The sequence below is a fragment of the Grammomys surdaster genome, unplaced genomic scaffold, assembly GCF_004785775.1.
Source record: "Grammomys surdaster isolate TR1022 unplaced genomic scaffold, NIH_TR_1.0 66, whole genome shotgun sequence".
Taxonomy (NCBI): Eukaryota; Metazoa; Chordata; class Mammalia; order Rodentia; family Muridae; genus Grammomys; species Grammomys surdaster.
Genome location: NW_021604568.1, coordinates 3558081 through 3577261, shown reverse-complemented (window position 1 = coordinate 3577261; position 19181 = coordinate 3558081). Strand labels below are relative to the sequence as shown.

Below are 19181 nucleotides of genomic sequence, written 5' to 3'. Positions count from 1 at the left end.
ACGAGGTCAAATTATCTGGAAACCACAGCCTGACCCCACCTTCCCAGACTCCGGACCTGTAACCCAAAACCAACATTAAGGACTCAGGTCGTATAATCCATGAATGAATGATGTGCTTATTGCTATGCTTATTTCTTTGATAATTAACAACTTATTATTTGTGTTAATCGTGCATATTGTTAGAGGCAACCTATAGGAAATGTGACAATATCTTGTTGTAGCAATAACCTTAGCATTTGTGTTTGTGCTTGCTTGCTGTGCATTATCATTAAAGAAGTAACTGAATTCCACAAACTCTCTGTCTCTTGGCGTATTCTCTTCCCTCTCGAGGAGCTGATGATCTCAGTCAAATCCAGTATACGATCCCTGAGTGGAGCAGGACCTGTCGCTCCTCTCCCCGAGGGGGATTCAAACCCCTTGCTCCTAATAGATAAGAGTCCCTGCTCGAGACAGCCAGCCTCTGCCTCCCAAGTGCTGGGATTAAAGGCGTGCGCCACCACCGCCTGGCCTTATTTTTATATTCTTAGACAAACACTTTGCACAGCTTTAATCAGAGCAACTTTTCCTTGCAGTGAACTGCACTGATGAGGACTTGTGGCTGCTCAAGGCATTGGGTATTAAGTGATGGTTGAGAACTACATAGGAAGTTTACATTACTCTTCTCGGCCTCAAGGAACCTCACAGTAGAGAAAGCAGAAAGAATGTGAGATTGGGAAGATGGGGAGAAGCCTGTAAATGCTATCTTCTGGGCATCACACAGTCATTCCAATCATCTCACAGCAACTGAAGCTGTTCTGCTGGGTCTTCACAAAGCTGGGCCTGTTACTGGTCAATCATGATGTAGAGGAAATATTCACAGGACCACCCTTCCTGAGGAACAACTGTGTGGCTAATAAAGGCAGACATTTTCTTCAGTTACATACCCACGAAGTAAGCCCACCAAGCTCCAGTGGATCGTTTGAAACCTATGGTCACACAGATATTCCTGGTTAGACTCAAGTGAGTTGCAAGACCAAACAAAGACAAGAATGTAAGATCTATAACTGTGTGGGGGCTAGCAAGAGTGGGAAGCAGATCATCCTTAACTCTTACTAGGAGCTGCAACATGATTATTCTCTAGAGGATAAATGATAGTCCCAAGGCATCCATGCATTAAGTTCTTGTGTAGGCACGTGTGTACTTACAGTTCTTTGGGGATATAATTGCTGAGTCGTACTGCTCCGCTGTGTTCAACACTCTGAAGATTTCCCAGACTGTTCTACAAAGATAGGCGGACCATTCTACATCACCATTATCAGCACATGAAGGTTCTAGTTACCCCCACATCTCTTCAGGACTTGGAGTACAGTCATCCTTGTGTGTATAAAAGGGGAAGTTACTGTGGTTTTGATTTGTTGTTCCCTGGTGACTGAAACAATCTTCTTTCACAGTAAGCTACTGAGGATATGAAGTGAAAGAACATGAGACTATAACACATTAGAATGAAAATTTTTATTTTACAAAACAAAAGGCAAAAAAGTGACACTAAATTGACCCCGAAGCAAACTCTGATTTCATATCCTGCGGCTGAACTTGCTAGTTCATCAGGTAAGCCCACCGAAAATGACTGAGCCTCTCTTCGTGGAAGGAGCCAGGACTAATTTACCCATGACGACAGACAGCAATGACTACCAAAGAAAGTAACTGCGTTACTGTTCCAATGTCTTTTTCTTCTTGGAAAACATCCATGGCCACGTGGAACGTTAGTGCTGTGTCAGAGATTGTCCATCCAACTTCTACCTTTACACTGTGATACCCATGTCTCTCAGACACGTTTAACTAAACTAGGACATCCTTTGCAATAGCATTCAAAGTCCTGACTTTTGTCACATCTGTTACCTTTAGAGAATATTCTGAATGAGCAAGTGAAGCTCCCATTGCAACAGAGGAATTTCTGTGATAAGAGTAACAAAAAACAGAGAGTTAATCATAGCGTTGCTAAATACACCCTTCTATTGGCACTTCGCTTTGTAGATTAATGAATTCATGACTCAGAATAAGGGAAGGTCAAGGATGCTGGACTACTACCATAGGGCACAATTTCCATTAATTAATTACTTGAAAAGTCTAATAGCTAAATCTACCAGGCAAGAGGTTGGATTTTATAACTGAAAATGTACATACTAAGGGTCTACCTTTTTTTTTATTGCACCCCCTCAACTAGTAAATCAGACGATTCCAGTTCAGTTGTAGGAATCCTTTCCAATATTGAAAAAATCCACACAGTAGATTAAAGTCCTTAATGATGATAGAATTTCAAAACAGCTGCAAGTAGAGAGCAAAGGTGAAGGAAGACTATTTACAACAGGAGAGATAAAGTGGGATTAAGGCTGCCATGTGTCACTGATTAACTTTGTAAGAGGAGGACACACAGGATGCCGACATGGGAGCATCTGACTCACTGGATACGTCAGTGTTGAATTAATCTATTAAGTGCTTCAGTTCAGCAATGCTCTAATTAGGAAATCACTGGATGAACAATCGCTCTCTTAGTAGACTCACAGACTAGACATACCCTTACCAATGGTGAGGGCTAGCAAGACCAAGCAAAGACTGTGTAAAGGTTTACTTATATTCCAAAGTCTCTGCTTATTTCTGACAGAACAACCGTCTTTGGAATATTTTTCTTTTTTTTTTGTTGTTTTGTTTGTCAAGACAGGGTTTCTCTGTGTAGCCCTGGCCGTCCTGGAACTCACTCTGTAGACCAGGCTGGCCTCGAACTCAGAAATCCACCTGCTTCTGCCTCCCAAGTGCTGGGATTAAAGGCGTGCGCCACCACCGCCTGGCTTGGAATATTTTTCAATTGAAAAACAAATCATAATACTTACTAATCACAGTATTCTACTATTTAATAATGGCACTAGCTAAGGTTTTCTTATTTAAGCAGGCAAAGATTAGTTTCATCCTCTCCTGTATATAAATAAAGAATGTATTTGTACCGGAACTTCATTCCTGAGTCCCTAGAAGATCGGGCAGAACAGTGGAATTCTGTAGCACCAGAACCCTCAAGGATCCTTTGCAGATTTTTATCTGTTATTCCACCTCCTGTTATAAAGAAAAAATAATACATTAAATGGGACAGAATGTCATATAAAATTTAAATATAGATACATCTTTATTCTGCATAAACTCTTCATTCTAATTTTTTTTCACTGATTCAAGAATTACCACTTCTGAGCTAAAGTGGGATCAGAAAAATAAGACCTATCAATGGAAATTTGAGTCTTTAACTTTTAAAGAAAAAAAATGTCAAACCACAAAACATAAAATTGTTATTTTCATAGAAAATTATCAAACTGCTCTGGGGAGCGGTGGGAGCTACACTTGCTTCCAAAAGGCTGAGAATATGAAGACTGCACTCAACACTGGCAATCACCACCATTTCTAAATGCACTGATCTGCTTTTCTTTCTTTTTTTTAAGGACAGGAATCACGCATGGGAACTGAGGACTGTAGAGAAGTGATAGTTAAGCTTTGGGGTGAGGTCGGGGAAGACTAGGTGAGAGTTCCTAGAGTACCAGGGTGTCTGAGGTGGGACAGTGCTGCACGGACTGGAGAAGAAATTACAGGTATTCCAAACACTTGAAACAAACAGTATGTGCATGGGTCAGTGATGGGTGTGAGGGAGGCCAGAGGGACAGATGTGTTTGAAGTAGAGGTGCAATTGTGCAAAACCAGGAGGACCAGGTTAAGGACCTTGGAGTTCGTCCTGCGACACCAGTGGATACTGGAATAGAAAAGCGGCTAGTTCCCACACCGGCTTAAAGATTACTGTGGCTGCAATGGAGGAAAGCAGGTAGGGCCACCCTTTCATCTGCCGGGCCTCATGGATCTGGTTTTCTATTTACATACTTCCTAATCAAGCTGGTCCTTGCTCATTGGTCAATTATATAGGATGTTCTTCTATCAAGAGTTCTTGCCGGGTGGTGGTGGCGCACGCCTTTAATCCCAGCACTTGGGAGGCAGAGGCAGGTGGATTTCTGAGTTCGAGGCTAGCCTGGTCTACAGAGTGAGTTCCAGGACAGCCAGGGCTACACAGAGAAACCCTGTCTCGAAAAAAAACCAAAGAGTTCTTTATGTGGTCTGGAAGGATTCTAACAACTGGAAGTGTACTTAATTGCTCTCTGTTTTACAGCTATTCAGAATATGCCCAGCAGTGCATGCTATTACAAACTTATTTGTATTCGTTGCCTTACTGTATATAGACACAAATTTCAAACTATGTGATCAATAAAAAACTGTGTGATGAAAGTGTTAAAAAATTCATGGACATGTTAAACAAAACAAGAATCAGGACAGTGATGACCAATCAGGAGAAAGGAGTGAATACAACAGATAATCAGATAATCGATAGTGTCTTTGCACACTGAGCAGAATAGTATGATTCCAAGGATATTAGGAAGGTTTTGAGACAAAAAAAAAAAAGTGAAAACCACTGTTCTGTAGCTTTAAAACTATTTTGTAAAGAATGGCAAATTTCATATATTTGACAGACACACTGGAGAGTATATCATATAAATCCCGTGTCGATGTCATTTAGTTAAAAATATTAATTAAAAATGTATACATGGAAAAAAGGAAGAAGAAAACAAGATCTACGCTACAGATGCTGGAGAACTTTTAAGGACTCAGAGCTTGCAATGGAATCTCACTTATTCACTGATTTCTGTCACAATGCTATGCATTACTATCTTTGGATTTAAAAAAAACTATTTGGGCCAGGAAAATCATCCGGCACTTCATAATTGCTTTCCCCTCAACTTAAGCAAAATCATGCACATGGAAAGGTGAAGACAGGTTTGAGGAACAGGCTACAAAAGCATCAGAAACTTATGTTCAACAGAGAACCTGTAACGTTTTGCTCTGACTCAGGGTTGAAGAGCCCACTGACTGTACTGGAAGCGAATAAGCAAACTACTTACAGCTTGTGCATCCCAAGATTAACTTTTGTTTCATTTCACTGAAGAATCTAATTTTACTTTATTTAAACCATATACCAAGTACTCTAAGATGACATTTATCTTGATAATCTTTAATATATTTTTAACAGTCATAGTCTGAACTGATACCAATAATTATAAATACAAGATTATTTATCTTTCTATTCTGATATAGGAGACGTATTGAAAACATTTTAAGATGGTATTAGTTATGCACTTTGTACTTTAAGCTATGTTTTAAGTATACTTCTTCAGACTCATTAACTTGGCTTTTTGTGGTGGTTGTCGTTGGTGCTAGAGTCACATTGCTGAGCCCTTAAAGAACACCATGCCACAGGAGCACGTGTTCCACTATGTACATAGCAGCCTTGTTTGCGATAGCCAGAAGCTGGAGACAACCCAGATGTCCCAAGACAGAAGAATGGATACAGAAAATGTGATTCATTTACGCAAAAGGGGAGAGGGAGGGAGGGACCTGGGAAGGAAAGTGGACAGGGTATGGGTGGGGCTATGGAGCTCTCACAAAAAGGGACCTATCATGACTGCCTTCCAAAAGCCCAATAAGCAGCTGAGTCAGATGCAGATATTTGACCCAACCAATGGACAGAAGCTGCTGACCCCTGTGGTTGAATTAGGAAAAAGCTAGAAGAAGCTGAGGAGGAGGGCAGCCCTGCAGGAGCACCAGCAGTCTCAATCACTGGACCACCAACCAGGCAGCATATACCAGCTGATATGAGGCCCCCAACACATACACAAAAGAGGACTGCCAGGTTTGGGTTCAGTCAGAGAAGATGCACCTAACCCTCAAGAGACTGGAGGCCCCAGGGAGTTTAGAGGTCTGGTGGGGTGTGGGGTGGGTATATCCTCGTGGGGACAGGGGGGTGGGGAGGAGGTATGGGATATGGAACAGTTGGAGGGTGGACTGGGAGGGGAACTGGAGTGTTCGCCGGGCAGTGGTGGTGCACGCCTTTAATCCCAGCACTTGGGAGGCAGAGATAGGTGGATTTCTGAGTTCGACGCCAGCCTGGTCTACAGAGTGAGTTCCAGGACAGCCAGAGCTACACAGAGAAACCCTGTCTCGAAAAACAAAACAAAACAAAAACAAAAACAAAAAAACCTGGAGTGTTAAATAAATAAATAAATAAATAAATAAATAAATAAAAGATTAAAAAAAAAAGAAACTGAAAGAGTAAGTCAGGCATAGCAGCGAATGTCTCTAATCTCAGCACCTGAGGCTGGAACAGAATGATCTCAAATTTGACCAGCCTGAACTACATGACAAGACCCTGTCTAAAACATAATAATGGTAAACAAAATAAAACAACACAACAAAAAGAACATAGGCAGACAAATCAGATTTAGATTAGAATTCTGGGCTTTCCTATCCTAATTGTAAAACGCTGTGTGATCTTACAGAAATTACTTAAATCTGCTGAGTCTGAACTGATTTTAGTGGAAGTTCTTTCAACTTTTTAAATGTAGGCTTGTCATATATAGCTTTTTTATGTTGAGCTATGTTCCTTCTAGCCCTACTTTCCTTTGAACTTATCATAAAGTTGGATTTTGATATGTGATTTATATCCAAGTCTGTAACACCAGAGTGTGACTGACAGAACATCCCATTTATTCAGGCACGTGCCTTCACTTGGCTTTACTGTGGGCCAGCAGCACTGAGCTGGCTTCACCTCACTGAGGTAAACACCCCAATTCATACTCTGCGCGGTGAGAAAGCAAACATGGGGAACTTCCTTCTTTGCTCCCCTTTGAGCCAACCTCGGTTAGAACATCTTTTCAATCCCAGCAGAGACCTCGTGGTCAAACACTTTAATCAACCTATGTATTTTTATCTCTGAGTGCCGTGTTCTAACATTTTCTCCTTTGCTTTCTTGACTCATTTACTCTTCCAAACCTTTATTTCAGTGTTATAGAAAAAAAGCAGAGAGATAAATACCTGGCATTACCACAATCCTGCCTTTTGCCTGAAAAGGAGGGGAAAAAGTAAATTTTAGTATCTTTCAACTGAGATTAATAAATATATTAAAATTTTTAAGTTACTGCTAATGTTTAACTTTTTTTTTTTTTTTTTTTGGTTTTTCGAGACAGGGTTTCTCTGTGTAGCCCTGGCTGTCCTGGAACTCACTCTGTAGACCAGTCTGGCCTTGAACTCAGAAATCCGCCTGCCTCTGCCTCCCAAGTGCTGGGATTAAAGGTGTGCGCCACCACCGCCCGGCTAATGTTTAACTTTTTTTTGTTTTGAACATGAAATGCTTTTTTATAGCATGTTTTACAGCTCTTTTCTCTCTTTCTCTCGCTCAAGAAATGGTATTGAGCAAAAAAGACGTTCAACATATTTTTTTCCAGAAAGATTTTTATTGTATTTCTTTAAAAATGTATAATGTTAGCCAGGCAGTGGTGGCTCACACCTTTAATCCCAGCATTTGGGAGGCAGAGGCAGGCAGATCTCTGAGTTGAAGGCCAGCCTGGACTATAGAGTGAGTTCCAGGACAGCCAGGGAACCCTGTCTCGGAAAACCAAACCAAACCAAACCAAAACACAAGGAACAGGCGGGAAAATATACTTGATAATCACACCGCCTTAAGAAAAAAATTATTATTATTTTTTTTGTTTTTGGGGGGTGTTTCGAGACAGGGTTTCTCTGTGTAGCCCTGGCTGTCCTGCAACTTACTCTGAAGACCAGGTTAGCCTCGAACTCAGAAATCCACCTGCCTCTGCCTCCCAAGTGCTGGGATTAAAGGCATGCGCCACCACTACCCGGCAAGAAAAATCTTATTTAAAAAAAATCACAGAAACTTTGAGTTTGTGGTATGTAGTAGGGTAAAAATTGTTACATCTAAGTAAGATTTTTAGCAGAAAAGACAACATAACATAATTGTATATTTACAATTAATGGGAGACGTGGGAAGGTGAGAATCCACTAAGTCTTGCCTCACTAACTAAATATCAACAAAATAAAGCCATAAGTTGATTAACTGAGACTGTAATAATTAATCTAATTTCTGATAATTTTGGACAATATGGTCAAATTATAAAATTATCATATTGCCTATCCATTCAGTAAAGTCTATTTATCGTTCCAGAGAATCATTTTTTCCCATAGTTGCCCTTCTCAAGCCTCCTCGCCTATTAAAACCATATGCAAGCCTTTAATTCTAAATGTTTCTTTAAGTTACATTTCTTTGCTAACACACAGGCACAGGAATATACAGTCATATATGCATTCTTTGTTAGGTTTTATATGCTTCAGGAACTAAACATAAGAGGGAAGAGGAAAAAAATCTATCTCTTTAGCATAGTGAACAAGACTAAGTTCCTGCTTGCATGGAACTTACATATTAAAGGAAGACAGATAACATATAAATATGTATTGGCTGCTAAATCTGACAATCTGAGTTTAATTCCTTTTTTTTTTTCTTCTTCTTTTTTGGTCTTTCGAGACAAGGTTTCTCTGTGTAGCCCTGGCTGTCCTGGAACTCACTCTGTAGACCAGGCTGGCCTCGAACTCAGAAATCCGCCTGTCTCTGCCTCCCAAGTGCTGGGATTAAAGGTGTGCACCACCACTGCCCGGCTCCCTGAGTTTAATTCCTAAACCTACATGGTGAATAGATAAACAATTTCTACAAATTGTCCTCTGACCTCACATGCTATGGCAAGCACATGTGCATACACATACACACACCACACACACACACACACACACACACACACACACACATGTAAAAAGATTATTTTTAAAAAGCAATGTCTGACCACTCTACAAATCTAGTTCACTGGGAGAATCAGGAGAAAGCATTACCTTCTATGTTGATAGGTGAGAAAAATGTAAAAGTTTTAGCCAGGCGGTGGTGGCGCACGCCTTTAATCCCAGCACTTGGGAGGCAGAGACAGACGGATTTCTGAGTTCAAGGCCAGCCTGGTCTACAGAGTGAGTTCCAGGACAGCCAGGGCTACACAGAGAAACCCTGTCTCGAAAAACCAAAAAAAAAAGAATGTGAGTTTTAGGCTATATGTTCAGATGACAAGTATAAATTTTACAGGGTTCCCTGCACATACATGGGTTGACAGTAAACAGATGTGCTGTAAAACTAGACAATACTAATGACAGAGAAAAGGTTAAGATTTGCTGTCTATAACTTGATCTGAAGTGCCTTGGTTATTTAAAACACTCATGCAATAAATAAATAAGAATTATATAAATATATCATTAGTTTTGCTTTTCTTCCACAATCATAGTCAGTAATACTCATTTTTATAAACTAGCAGAATAATAGAATATCTAGTGTCACCACAACCATCTTAAGCAGTAAAGAAAAAAAGGGCTGTACCTGGTCTATGAGTTGCTTTATTAGAGGCAGTCCTTCCAGTGCTGAGCTGTCACATCCGCTGGTCAAAACGCGCTCAAACCCTAAGGTTAGGAGGGTCTCCAGAGCTGCCATTGGGTCATGAACCATATCAAAGGCTAAAATAAGTAAAACTGATTTGAATTTTAAACAGAAATATCCTCTAATTCAATAGTTTCCAAAATGTAGCATATATGTTTATATATAAAAACACTTTTATATATATTATAATAATGGTATGCTAAATTTATACTGGCTTACAATAGACAATTATGAGATACTCATAATTTTGTAAGTCAGGCTGGCATTTGAAATTAGTCAAGGAAAAGCACTTAAACCACAGAAGCCAGAATCCTACAAATCAAGAGTTTCTCCTTTCTTTTCTTTTTGAGACAGGGTCTCATCATGTAGCTATAATTAGCCTGGAGCTCACTATGTAGACCAGGCTGGTCTCAAACTCAGAGATCCATCTGCCTCTACATAATTTAGGGTTCCAGGATTAAGAACGTTTGTTTGTTTATTTATTTATGTATTCCTAAGGGTTCTTTTTATTTTCTAAGAGTCAGAGTTGGCCAGTAGAGAAGTCTACACGCCACTGGTAATATGCATGGTTGTTTTATCAGCACATATTTCAATAGGTGCATTTACTTAGATGAGATAAGAAATGACAGGTTTTAAATTGTCAGTAGTCATAAATATTTCTCTTTGAAATATTCTTAAAAATTTATTTTAAGGCAGTATGAATTTATACAGGTAGCACTTAGCCATGCCGATGCTGTACATGTGGAAGGCGAATGGTGACATCTGGAAAAGTACTCTAAGGCTTCAGACAAAGTGCACTGCATAAAACGAGGCATTAGACTCACCTGTCTTAGGAGAAGCCTGGCCTCACACCCACATTTCCTGATCAATAGTTTGTCCTAAATCATTTACCTGATATTCAAGACCACAGTGTAAGGCTGGTTGTTTCCAACAGACTACACAAGGTTTCAGTTGCATGTTACTATGATACATCCCCTCTCAGATCAGGCATGGAGGCACAAGCTTGTAATTCTAGCACTCAGGAGGATGAGGCAGGAGGATTCCAAGTTCACAGGAGGGAAGAAAGGAGAGATGAAAGGAGGTAAACAGAGGGGGAGGGATAGGACTTCTCTCTTCAGCACACAAAGAAAGTGGCCTAGGAAGCTTAAAGAAGAAAAACCACTGCTTTGGAGCTCAGCACTATCATGTAATCCTAGGGTTCTAATTTGTGGTGATAAGGTACTCTGAGTCCTCTGGGACAGACCCCTTTCCCCGCCCCTCTTTATTTCACAAGGGCAGCTAATGTTTACAGAGGTTTCCCTATTTGGTGCCATCACCTCTCAACACGGCTACAATGCCTTCTTAACACACAATGAAAAAGTGGAAGTTCAGACAAACTACATCGCATAAAGTGAAACTTATTCACCCACTAATTCTCTATACATTGTGAAAATATTTTTGTTAGACTTATTGAAGAAAGAGAAAGAATAAATTTGGAGTTACCTTTTAGTTTAAAATTTTTAAAATATACTCTATGTGACTGGTTTATTTCTTAAAACTATTAAGCATGAGGCTAGAAAAATGGCTCAGCAGTTAAGAGCACCAGCTGCTGTTTCAGAGGTCCAGAGTTCAATTCCCAGCAACCACTTGGTGCTCATGACCATCGATAATGAGATCTGATGTCCTTTTCTGGTGTATAGACGTACACGTAAACAATACATGCAGACAGATCACTCATATACATATATAATATAAATCTTTAAAAAAACTAAGCACAACAAAATTTAAACTTTTTTTCAGATAATGTTCACTAATTTAAAAATATTTTTCGCCGGGCAGTGGTGGCACACGCCTTTAATCCCAGCACTTGGGAGGCAGAGGCAGGTAGATTTCTGAGTTCAAGGCCAGCCTGGTTTACAGAGTGAGTTCCAGGACAGCCAGGGCTACACAGAGAAACCCTGTCTGGAAAAACCAAAGTGAGGTGTGTGTGTGTGTGGGGGGGGAATAAATGTTGTTGTCTAATTGAATCAGGAAAATTTACTTAAACATAAAAATATTTTTCATTTTTTGAAAAAATTTTTGGTGTGCCTGGCCTCAAGATGCTGACAACCTAAAGTCTTTTAGTGATTTCCATTTTATAAGAAGCATTGCTAATACCAAATCAAGATAATAGTTTCTGTAGTGTCATACATTTCAAAAGGTAACAAATATTTTATCTTAATTTCTATAAATGGAGACAGATGTCGGCAATTCACTTTAAGCCTATTTAGAAGAAGAAAAACATTTAACAATTTCTCAAGTATATCAGTGTTTTGACTATTTCTTTCTTTTTTTTCTTTTTTGGTTTTTCGAGACAGGGTTTCTCTGTATAGCCCTGGCTGTCCTGGAACTCACTGTGTAGACCAGGCTGGCCTCGAACTCAGAAATTCACCTGCCTCTGCCTCCCAAGTGCTGGGATTAAAGGCGTACGCCACCACCGCCCGGCTATTTCTTTCTTTTCATGTGCAATGGTAGAACCTTCTAAATACTAGTAACACTTGTCCCTTCACTTTGCCAAAGCTTAGTAAGATTTAGCCAAAGTACATGGGAACTACAACTATTAGCATCTATCTCTTCATAAAAATGTCTGACTCTTGATCACATATCTACTTCTCCCCATGAAAAGTGTCTATTTGATAAAAATGACCACACTGCTAGCTCTAGGAGTGGTTTTGTCTGGCATAAGCCAAGCAGTACACTTCATTTCAGTAGTCATGGAGATTTATTCCATTTAGGGTCTAAGATAATCTAGTAGACAATGGCTCTCAGGATTGCTTGGACACAGGCCATGTCTACTTTCTTCTCAAGTACATGCTCCCACTACCTTCTTAACAACACTTCAGGACGGAGCATTCAAGTTTCCCAGACACTACACACCATCTCTAAGTCTGTAACTTTTCTTCCCAGGAACTAAGATACTAACTAGTGTCACTGAAACATTATAGAACAGTGTTCATTACAAAGGTTGTGCCATCTGGTAAAATCTGACACCATTTAACAGACCTACAAAGAGAAATGACTCACCTCTGTGGAAAGTGACTGGCAGAGGACGGCAAAGAGCTAGAAGAGAAAGTCATCCAACAAGATGAAGAGGCTGACGACTAAATGCAGAATTCTCCTTTTGGGCTAAAACTTCTATACTGTCTTCTGCTAAGATAGTGAACTAAAATAATAACAAAATGGCAGCCATGGCAGCCTAATAAACTCAAAAGTCCTAACTTTTCACTAAGCTCTGACTTTTATCTAAAATATAGCTAGCTACACCTTAGGGGCACCAAACAAAAATTATACAAATCATAAAGACAACATTACATTTATTACTTACTACTCTGAGGGTCCTCAAGAAAAACAAAACAAACAAACAAAAAAACCGCTGGCCTCATAATGCCGGTAGTTTGCATCTGTCCTATCCACCTTCTCCCCTCATCACTGACTACAATAACTTCTCAAGCTTTGGTGCATTGGTTAATGTAATCAATATAAGTTTCTCTTAAACTCTGTGAGAGAAGTATCTGATCTACAGCACTAAGGAGTGCTCAGATGGCGTCGTCACATGTACACTTTACCATAAATACACATAAACAACTTCTTTTTAAGGAGGTGAGTTTACGTGTCTGAAGGTATAATTGAAAAACCACTTTCGAGATTTTTTTTTCTGTATCAGAAACCTGTGTGTGTTTTACACCTCAGCTATAAACTCTTACCTACAAGAGACAAGCATAGCTCTTTGTCAATGTGTCCATCTTCAGTCAATGCTCCAAATACCAAGCCATCAGCACCATAAAGCTTGGCAAGACGAATGTCAGCCTTCATCACCTCAACTTCACGATCTGAATATAAAAAATCACCTCCACGTGGTCGAATCATCACAAAAACTGGAATCTGAACACTCTGTTTTACTACTTGAAGAATACCTTTAGGAACAGAAGAAGAGTAACGTTCAACTGTGAGATAAAAGGCCTGGAGAAGTTATTAAAATATTATTGGCCACATTTGGTTATTCTTGTGTATTATTTCCAAAGGAAAAGAGTTGACAGAGGAAACTGGAAATGATGATATAAGGGGCAGGCGGCCTGTGGGGAATGGAGGAAAAAGCTTGGGTGGATGTGTAAAGAATGGATGAGGTGCTGAGTGAACTGTATCAGACCCACGGCAAGTGTCAAAGCCTTCCTCTGCATGAGGCATGGCAAACCATGCCTCTGATCTCAGTATGAGTACTTTTAAATGACTAGCCAGTGTGTGTGAAAACTAGCAACTGCAGCTTCCTCTTTCCCGATGACAGCAACCTAAGACTGAGACCACATCCTGAGACTAGCTAACTCCTCTCTCTACCTGTGCTGTATAATAGACAGGCTGAGGCTCCAGGTTGTTGCACAGGTAGTACAACTCATCAGAGTGAGTGCAACCCATCCCATCCCAGCTTCTCTGTATGTCTGAGTGTGTGTATATGTCTTTGCTTCATTTTTTCCTTGCCTGAGGAAAATCTCCAGGACCAAGCAATGCAGGATGCAGTGCAGGCCAATGAAGAGAAAACAGTGTTTATGGTAAAAGGTAAGTAACAGGACAGTCAATGGCTGATGAAGAACAACTAAGAAAGACTGACGATACTGCGACTTAAAAGCACTTGTCAGCTGATACAACAAAAGCTATTTACCTTTCAATTTTTTGATGTTTGAGGACAAAAATACGTTTGATTAAAACTTTTGATGATGTCACTTACAACCGTAAGCATTTCTAATTGGTATCATACTCACCAAATACTTAACATAACATTAAATAATCAGTTGTTCCTAGCTCTGTATGAGAAATTTGGTGAAAAAAAAAAAAAGATACTTACCCATGCTGGGTGTGGTTCCTCCCTCCAGTAAACCAGAACATAATTCAATCCGACCAGCACCTGTGATAAGCACATTTTAACAATCTGACAAAACAAGCTGTTTATCTAAATATGAAAAGAGCCTGAGAATTTAACTAAAAGAAATCAGAGAAAAATACTTTAAATCTCAGCTGTACTCTACAACCCTCACTGTGTTACTGACAGTCAAATTAAGAGTTAATTCAAGTTAAGCAAGTTCTCTTAAAATTTGTATTAAAGAGTTCTCATGTACAGGTAATAAAGGCAGTATTAGACAGAAAAATGTTAACTCTCAGCCAATTAGAAATCAACTTCAACTTTTCAAAACATTCCTCATTACTCAGAGCTTTAAAAAGCAAAACAGTTACTTTGGAGTAGCTATCAAGGTCATTTTGAGATGAAGGGAATGTTGATAGAGAAAGAACTATCAGAACACTGGGGTCGTGTTAAAAGGTCTCAGCAACAAGGCTCTCACACACCAAAGACAGGACATTTTAATCATCAATAAACAAAATAACTATGATAGATTAAAACATATATGTCTAAATCTAGTTTTATAATGGTGAAACAACTCATTGGAAGACAGCAAACAAATGTTTGTATTCTGAAAATCAGTGTCCAGCAAATTTGAAAACATATAAATACTTGCTCCCTACCAAAGAAACATTAGCTGACCCATGATTGACCGTCAGTTAAAAACTACAGGTGAAGAACTCTGAGTGAATCTGTGAGGGAGTTTCCAGAGAAGTTTCACTGAGGAGGAAAGATCCACATTGTATGTGGATAGCACTTCTTCATGGGCTAGAATTCCAAACCAAAACCAGAAAAGAGAGGAAGCCAACTGCGCACCAGCCTCCACTTCTGTCTGCCTCCTGACTACAGATACAATGTAACCAGCTGTCTCAGACTCTGCTGCCACGCCTTCAGTGCCAAGATGGGTTGTATCACTTCAAACTGTGAGCCAAACTAAACTCTTTATGTTTGTCTGGTAATTAGTCACAGCAACAAGAAAAGCAACTAATACAAAACTGAAGGATGAACAGATGGGATGGTAGGATTTCTACTGCTGTGATGAAGCATCATGACCAAAAGCAACTCAGGAAAGACAAACTTCTAAATCCATCACTAAGAGTGGCCAGGGCAGGCACTAGAGAAGTCATGGTAGACTGTTTACTGGCTTGATGAACCTGTTTTCTTACAGCATCCAGAACCATCAGGCCAGGGGTGGGACTGCCCAGTGGCCCTCTTATATTGATCATCAATCAAGAAAATGCAACACAGGCTTGCCCATAGGCCAATCTGATGAGGATATTTTATTCTGAGGTTCCTTCTTCCCAAATGATACAACTAGCCAGCACATGGGGGTTTATATGTTATAATTAATTGACTTATGTTTGAAAATGTTTCTTAATTAAAAATAAATGGTGGAGGTACAGCTTAGTAGTATGCTTGACCAACATACACAGGATCCTGGGTTTTACCCCTAGTACTGCCAAAAAAATAAGTTAAAATTATTTTTCTGATCTTTAGATGGAAATGTTTATGCTTCTCACAAAAATAAACTCAGAATACAAAAACAACACCCTTGGTAAAAAGATAGTAAGTCTAAACCATTGTTAATTTCCATTCTTAATCAAGGCTGGGGATTGAATGTGGGGCACCAAACATGCTACAAGTGCTTTGCCACTGAGCTACATGCTTAGACCTCCAAAGATATCTTTCAAAATTTTAAATTTGTATCAAGTTCAATAAAATAATCATGTTAATGAGTTAGCAGGATTATAGACACTTGAAGTGTGACCTGCTTGGGGAAAGGGGAGATTAGACAGTTATTTTCCAATCAATTTTTGGTTTTGCTTTACTTTTTGAAGCAAGGTCTCTCTATTTAGCTCAAGCTGGCTTCAAACTTTCAACTCTCCTGCCTCAAGCTCCCCCACGCTGGGACTGTGAGCACTTGCTACCACACCAAGCTCTTTCTGAAAGGACTGTTACTATGCAGGAAATGACAAGGCTTGTTTTTTTCTTTTTAATGGAGTCTCAATAGCTCAAATGGACTTCATGGTGCCCCTTTTGCTGTAGCCTCCCACGTGACCAGCTTAGTAAGGGCTTTTGAGCTCAGTTCAAAGGATTCATTTTCAGACTCTCTAGTTTCCCTTACCTCCTCTTTCTGCATTCACAGCGGACTCCACCGAATCTACACACACTTCCATAAGAAATCCATTTCCTGCTCCTAAAATATGAACAGAAATTCTTGAAGGAACCAGCAATTCATAAAATCTTCCATAAATACTTCATAATTTGGCTGCCCGAATTCACATGTGCAATAGAAGAATAAATAGATGCACTAAGGCTCATAGTGTGGTAAAATAGCATTCGTTACAACTGGCATCTCTAGACTGTGAAACAGATATACAGACATACACAAAAGAAACCAAATGGAAAGCATCTTTGGTACATAGTAAACGTGAAACTAATCTTCCTAACGCACAGACCTCATCACTGTGTTCCAGCTCAGACTCTCAGAATGTTTTTCGATGCTAGCAGTTATAAAGGATATTTAAAAATAATAATTGAATTTCAAATCCTGGTACAACCATTTTATTTGCTGTGTGACCCTAGACAAGTTACTTAAGTTTTCTATAAAACAAGAGTAGGTTTCAATTCCTACATCAGGGTAGTGAACATTGAGATAACTTACATAAAGAGTATCATACTAAGCATTCAAAAATATTCAATATTATTAATAAGCTACATGATTTCCTCTTTATGACTCATTTTCTTCAATCTCCATCTTCGTCAATGATTATACTATCTCAGTTGAAAAAAATCCTTCTAGTATCATCTTCAAATGTTAAACTTTTTCAAGGATCAGACCAAGTCACATTTCCATGTTTTTTCTCCCAAAGCAGAAAAGAAGTTCTACTTCTTTTGAACCCCAATAACTTGAGTTATATATTTCTCACTAAACCCCTAGTTTCACTTCTTATTTATGAGATAAATATCTGGTCGTTATGGTTGACATGAAGTTCCTTAATAAGGCCATTATAAGAATTCCTTCTATTCACCTCTCAGAAAGCAGAGGACCTACTGTGCTAACAAATCAAATATACACTGAAAGTTGAATTACATGCCGGGCAGTGGTGGCGCACGCCTTTAATCCCAGCACTTGGGAGGCAGAGGCAGGCGGATTTCTGAGTTCGAGGCCAGCCTGGTCTACAGAGTAAGTTCCAGGACAGCCAGAACTACACAGAGAAGCCCTGTCTCGAAAAACAAAACAAAAAAACAGAAAACAAAACCTTTTATTACAAATTTGTATGTTGATACTAGGAAGTGTGGTGTTGGCAGCTTTGGGGTTTTCCTGCAAGTTAAATGTATAACTCATTTTTAATTAACAGTTTTAAACGTTGGAGCCTGGAAAATGGCTCAGTGGGTAAACCCATTTATTGTGCAAGTCTGACAACCTGAGTTCACCCCCTGAATGTATTTAAAGTCGGAAGGAGAGAACTAACACCACAAAGTTGTCCTCTGACCTCCACTATGGCACATGTACCCACCCTCCTTCAATAACAGCCAACAAAATTTAAAAGTGTTTAATTCATACTTCAGGTACTGAGCTCTGTAAGAACAGTCGCCATATTCTAATAGTGGTTACTAGTAGGCAATGAATTTGGAATTATTTTTGCTTTTCTATATTGCTTGATTTTTTTCTGATACTGCTTTTATGATGAAAGATGAGAGAAGCAAACAAAAAATCTGTCACCTCCTAATACCAAGTTGCAATAGTCATTTATTTAATAAAAGACTATCAGTTCCATAGATCAGGACTCAAATATTAACCGATGGTTTTAAATAACAATATACTAACTCTACAAATCTGGTAACAGTCCCACTAGCAGGCCTGGTGATGCTGAAGGATTTTCAGTAGCTTCACACAGAGTATGCGAATGTCTACAAATGGCTGCAACAGGCACCAGAGCAAAAAGTTTTTGTAGGGACATTTGAAGCAGTAGTGCTCAAAGTAAGATATGGCTCTGGGGACTCCGAGTCTGCGTTTGTATTTGTCTTTTCTCTTTTAGCCTCTTGGGAGTGGAATGTAGCTTCAGGACACTATTAAACACGCAGACGTTGGTATGAGAATCCAACCATCTTCCATTAAGCGAGATATTAAAGAGATTTGCAAAATACACAGCATTGCCACTTTCGCTGTTTTGTTTGCGGATATTTATCCTTCATAAGTTATTTGTGTTGACATATAATAGGCATATTATGGCTATTTTCTAATTTATCAATCAACACTTTTTTTTTTTTTTTTTTTTTTAAGGAAGACAAGTCCTGGTTTGGAGGACCAAGAGTTCACCGAAGAAGGAAGAGAAGAAAACTGTCGGATTGCCATGAGAGCCAGCCAGTCCTGGACAACTCCCGCAGGAAGCAACCAGTCATCTGTAACCCAATGGCTGTGGAAACCCACTCGCCACCCTCCGGTCGCAGCTACAGATTGTAGAGCTGTCGCCACACGTTTATTATCTACCACGGAGCCAGGGAGGCGGATGGGTATGGTGCCCTCTTGTGGCCCAAGAGGCTGCGGGGGCCCTCGAGGAGCTGAGGGAATGCGTGACTGCCCAGGACCCCGGAGCAGTGAGGAAACTCGACCGCGGGCAAGCCTGACAGGCCGGGAGCACCCTGGAGTCCACCACCCCTGCCCAGCCACCTTCCGCACCCGCCTTCCCCGACGATATCCACGCCTGTTTCCGCTCGCAAGAAGCCCCTTTCTTCATGCTTCCCGCGTTCCTCCCTCGCTCGCCTTCGGTTTCCACTGAGTCCCCGCGGCTGCGCGAGCCACCGAGGAGGCGCGTCCCCGACGGCCGCGTCCCGCAGCCTCCGTAGAGTCGTATGCGCACGCGCAGTGGTCAGCCTCCCGCGAGGGGACGC

At 40.1% G+C, this 19181-nt stretch overlaps 1 protein-coding gene across 5 annotated transcripts; it reads right to left on the bottom strand.

The window, feature by feature from the left end:
* Positions 1 to 1472: 1472 nt before the first annotated feature.
* Cutc (cutC copper transporter) lies at positions 1473 to 19166 on the bottom strand. 5 transcript variants are annotated; one of them, XM_028774732.1, is made up of 9 exons: positions 18970 to 19166; positions 16411 to 16482; positions 14235 to 14294; positions 13102 to 13311; positions 12422 to 12457; positions 9323 to 9426; positions 6931 to 6958; positions 2979 to 3084; positions 1473 to 1933 (listed from the first exon to the last, which is right to left on the bottom strand). In XM_028774732.1, the coding sequence occupies exons 1-9, from the start codon at positions 19025 to 19027 to the stop codon at positions 1819 to 1821; spliced, it is 789 nt and encodes a 262-aa protein (XP_028630565.1). In that variant the 5' UTR covers positions 19028 to 19166; the 3' UTR covers positions 1473 to 1818. The 5 variants fall into 5 exon arrangements, with proteins under 5 accessions (XP_028630565.1, XP_028630548.1, XP_028630540.1 ...); XM_028774715.1 differs by having other exon boundaries at positions 1477 to 1933; positions 9323 to 9456; XM_028774707.1 differs by having other exon boundaries at positions 1477 to 1933; positions 9323 to 9471; positions 18970 to 19116.
* Positions 19167 to 19181: the final 15 nt, after the last annotated feature.

What these genes read in the sequence shown, in the direction of transcription:
- Cutc (XM_028774707.1), bottom strand. Translation starts at nt 19,027, where the DNA reads ATGAAGAAAGGGGCTTCTTGCGAGCGGAAACAGGCGTGGATATCGTCG. An exon ending in CAGGATTGTGGTAATGCCAG is followed by an intron (nt 3,085 to 6,930) that starts GTATTTATCTCT and finishes TCTTTATAACAG; the next exon opens with GAGGTGGAATAACAGATAAA. An exon ending in GACTCAGGAATGAAGTTCCG is followed by an intron (nt 1,934 to 2,978) that starts GTACAAATACAT and finishes CTCTTATCACAG; the next exon opens with AAATTCCTCTGTTGCAATGG.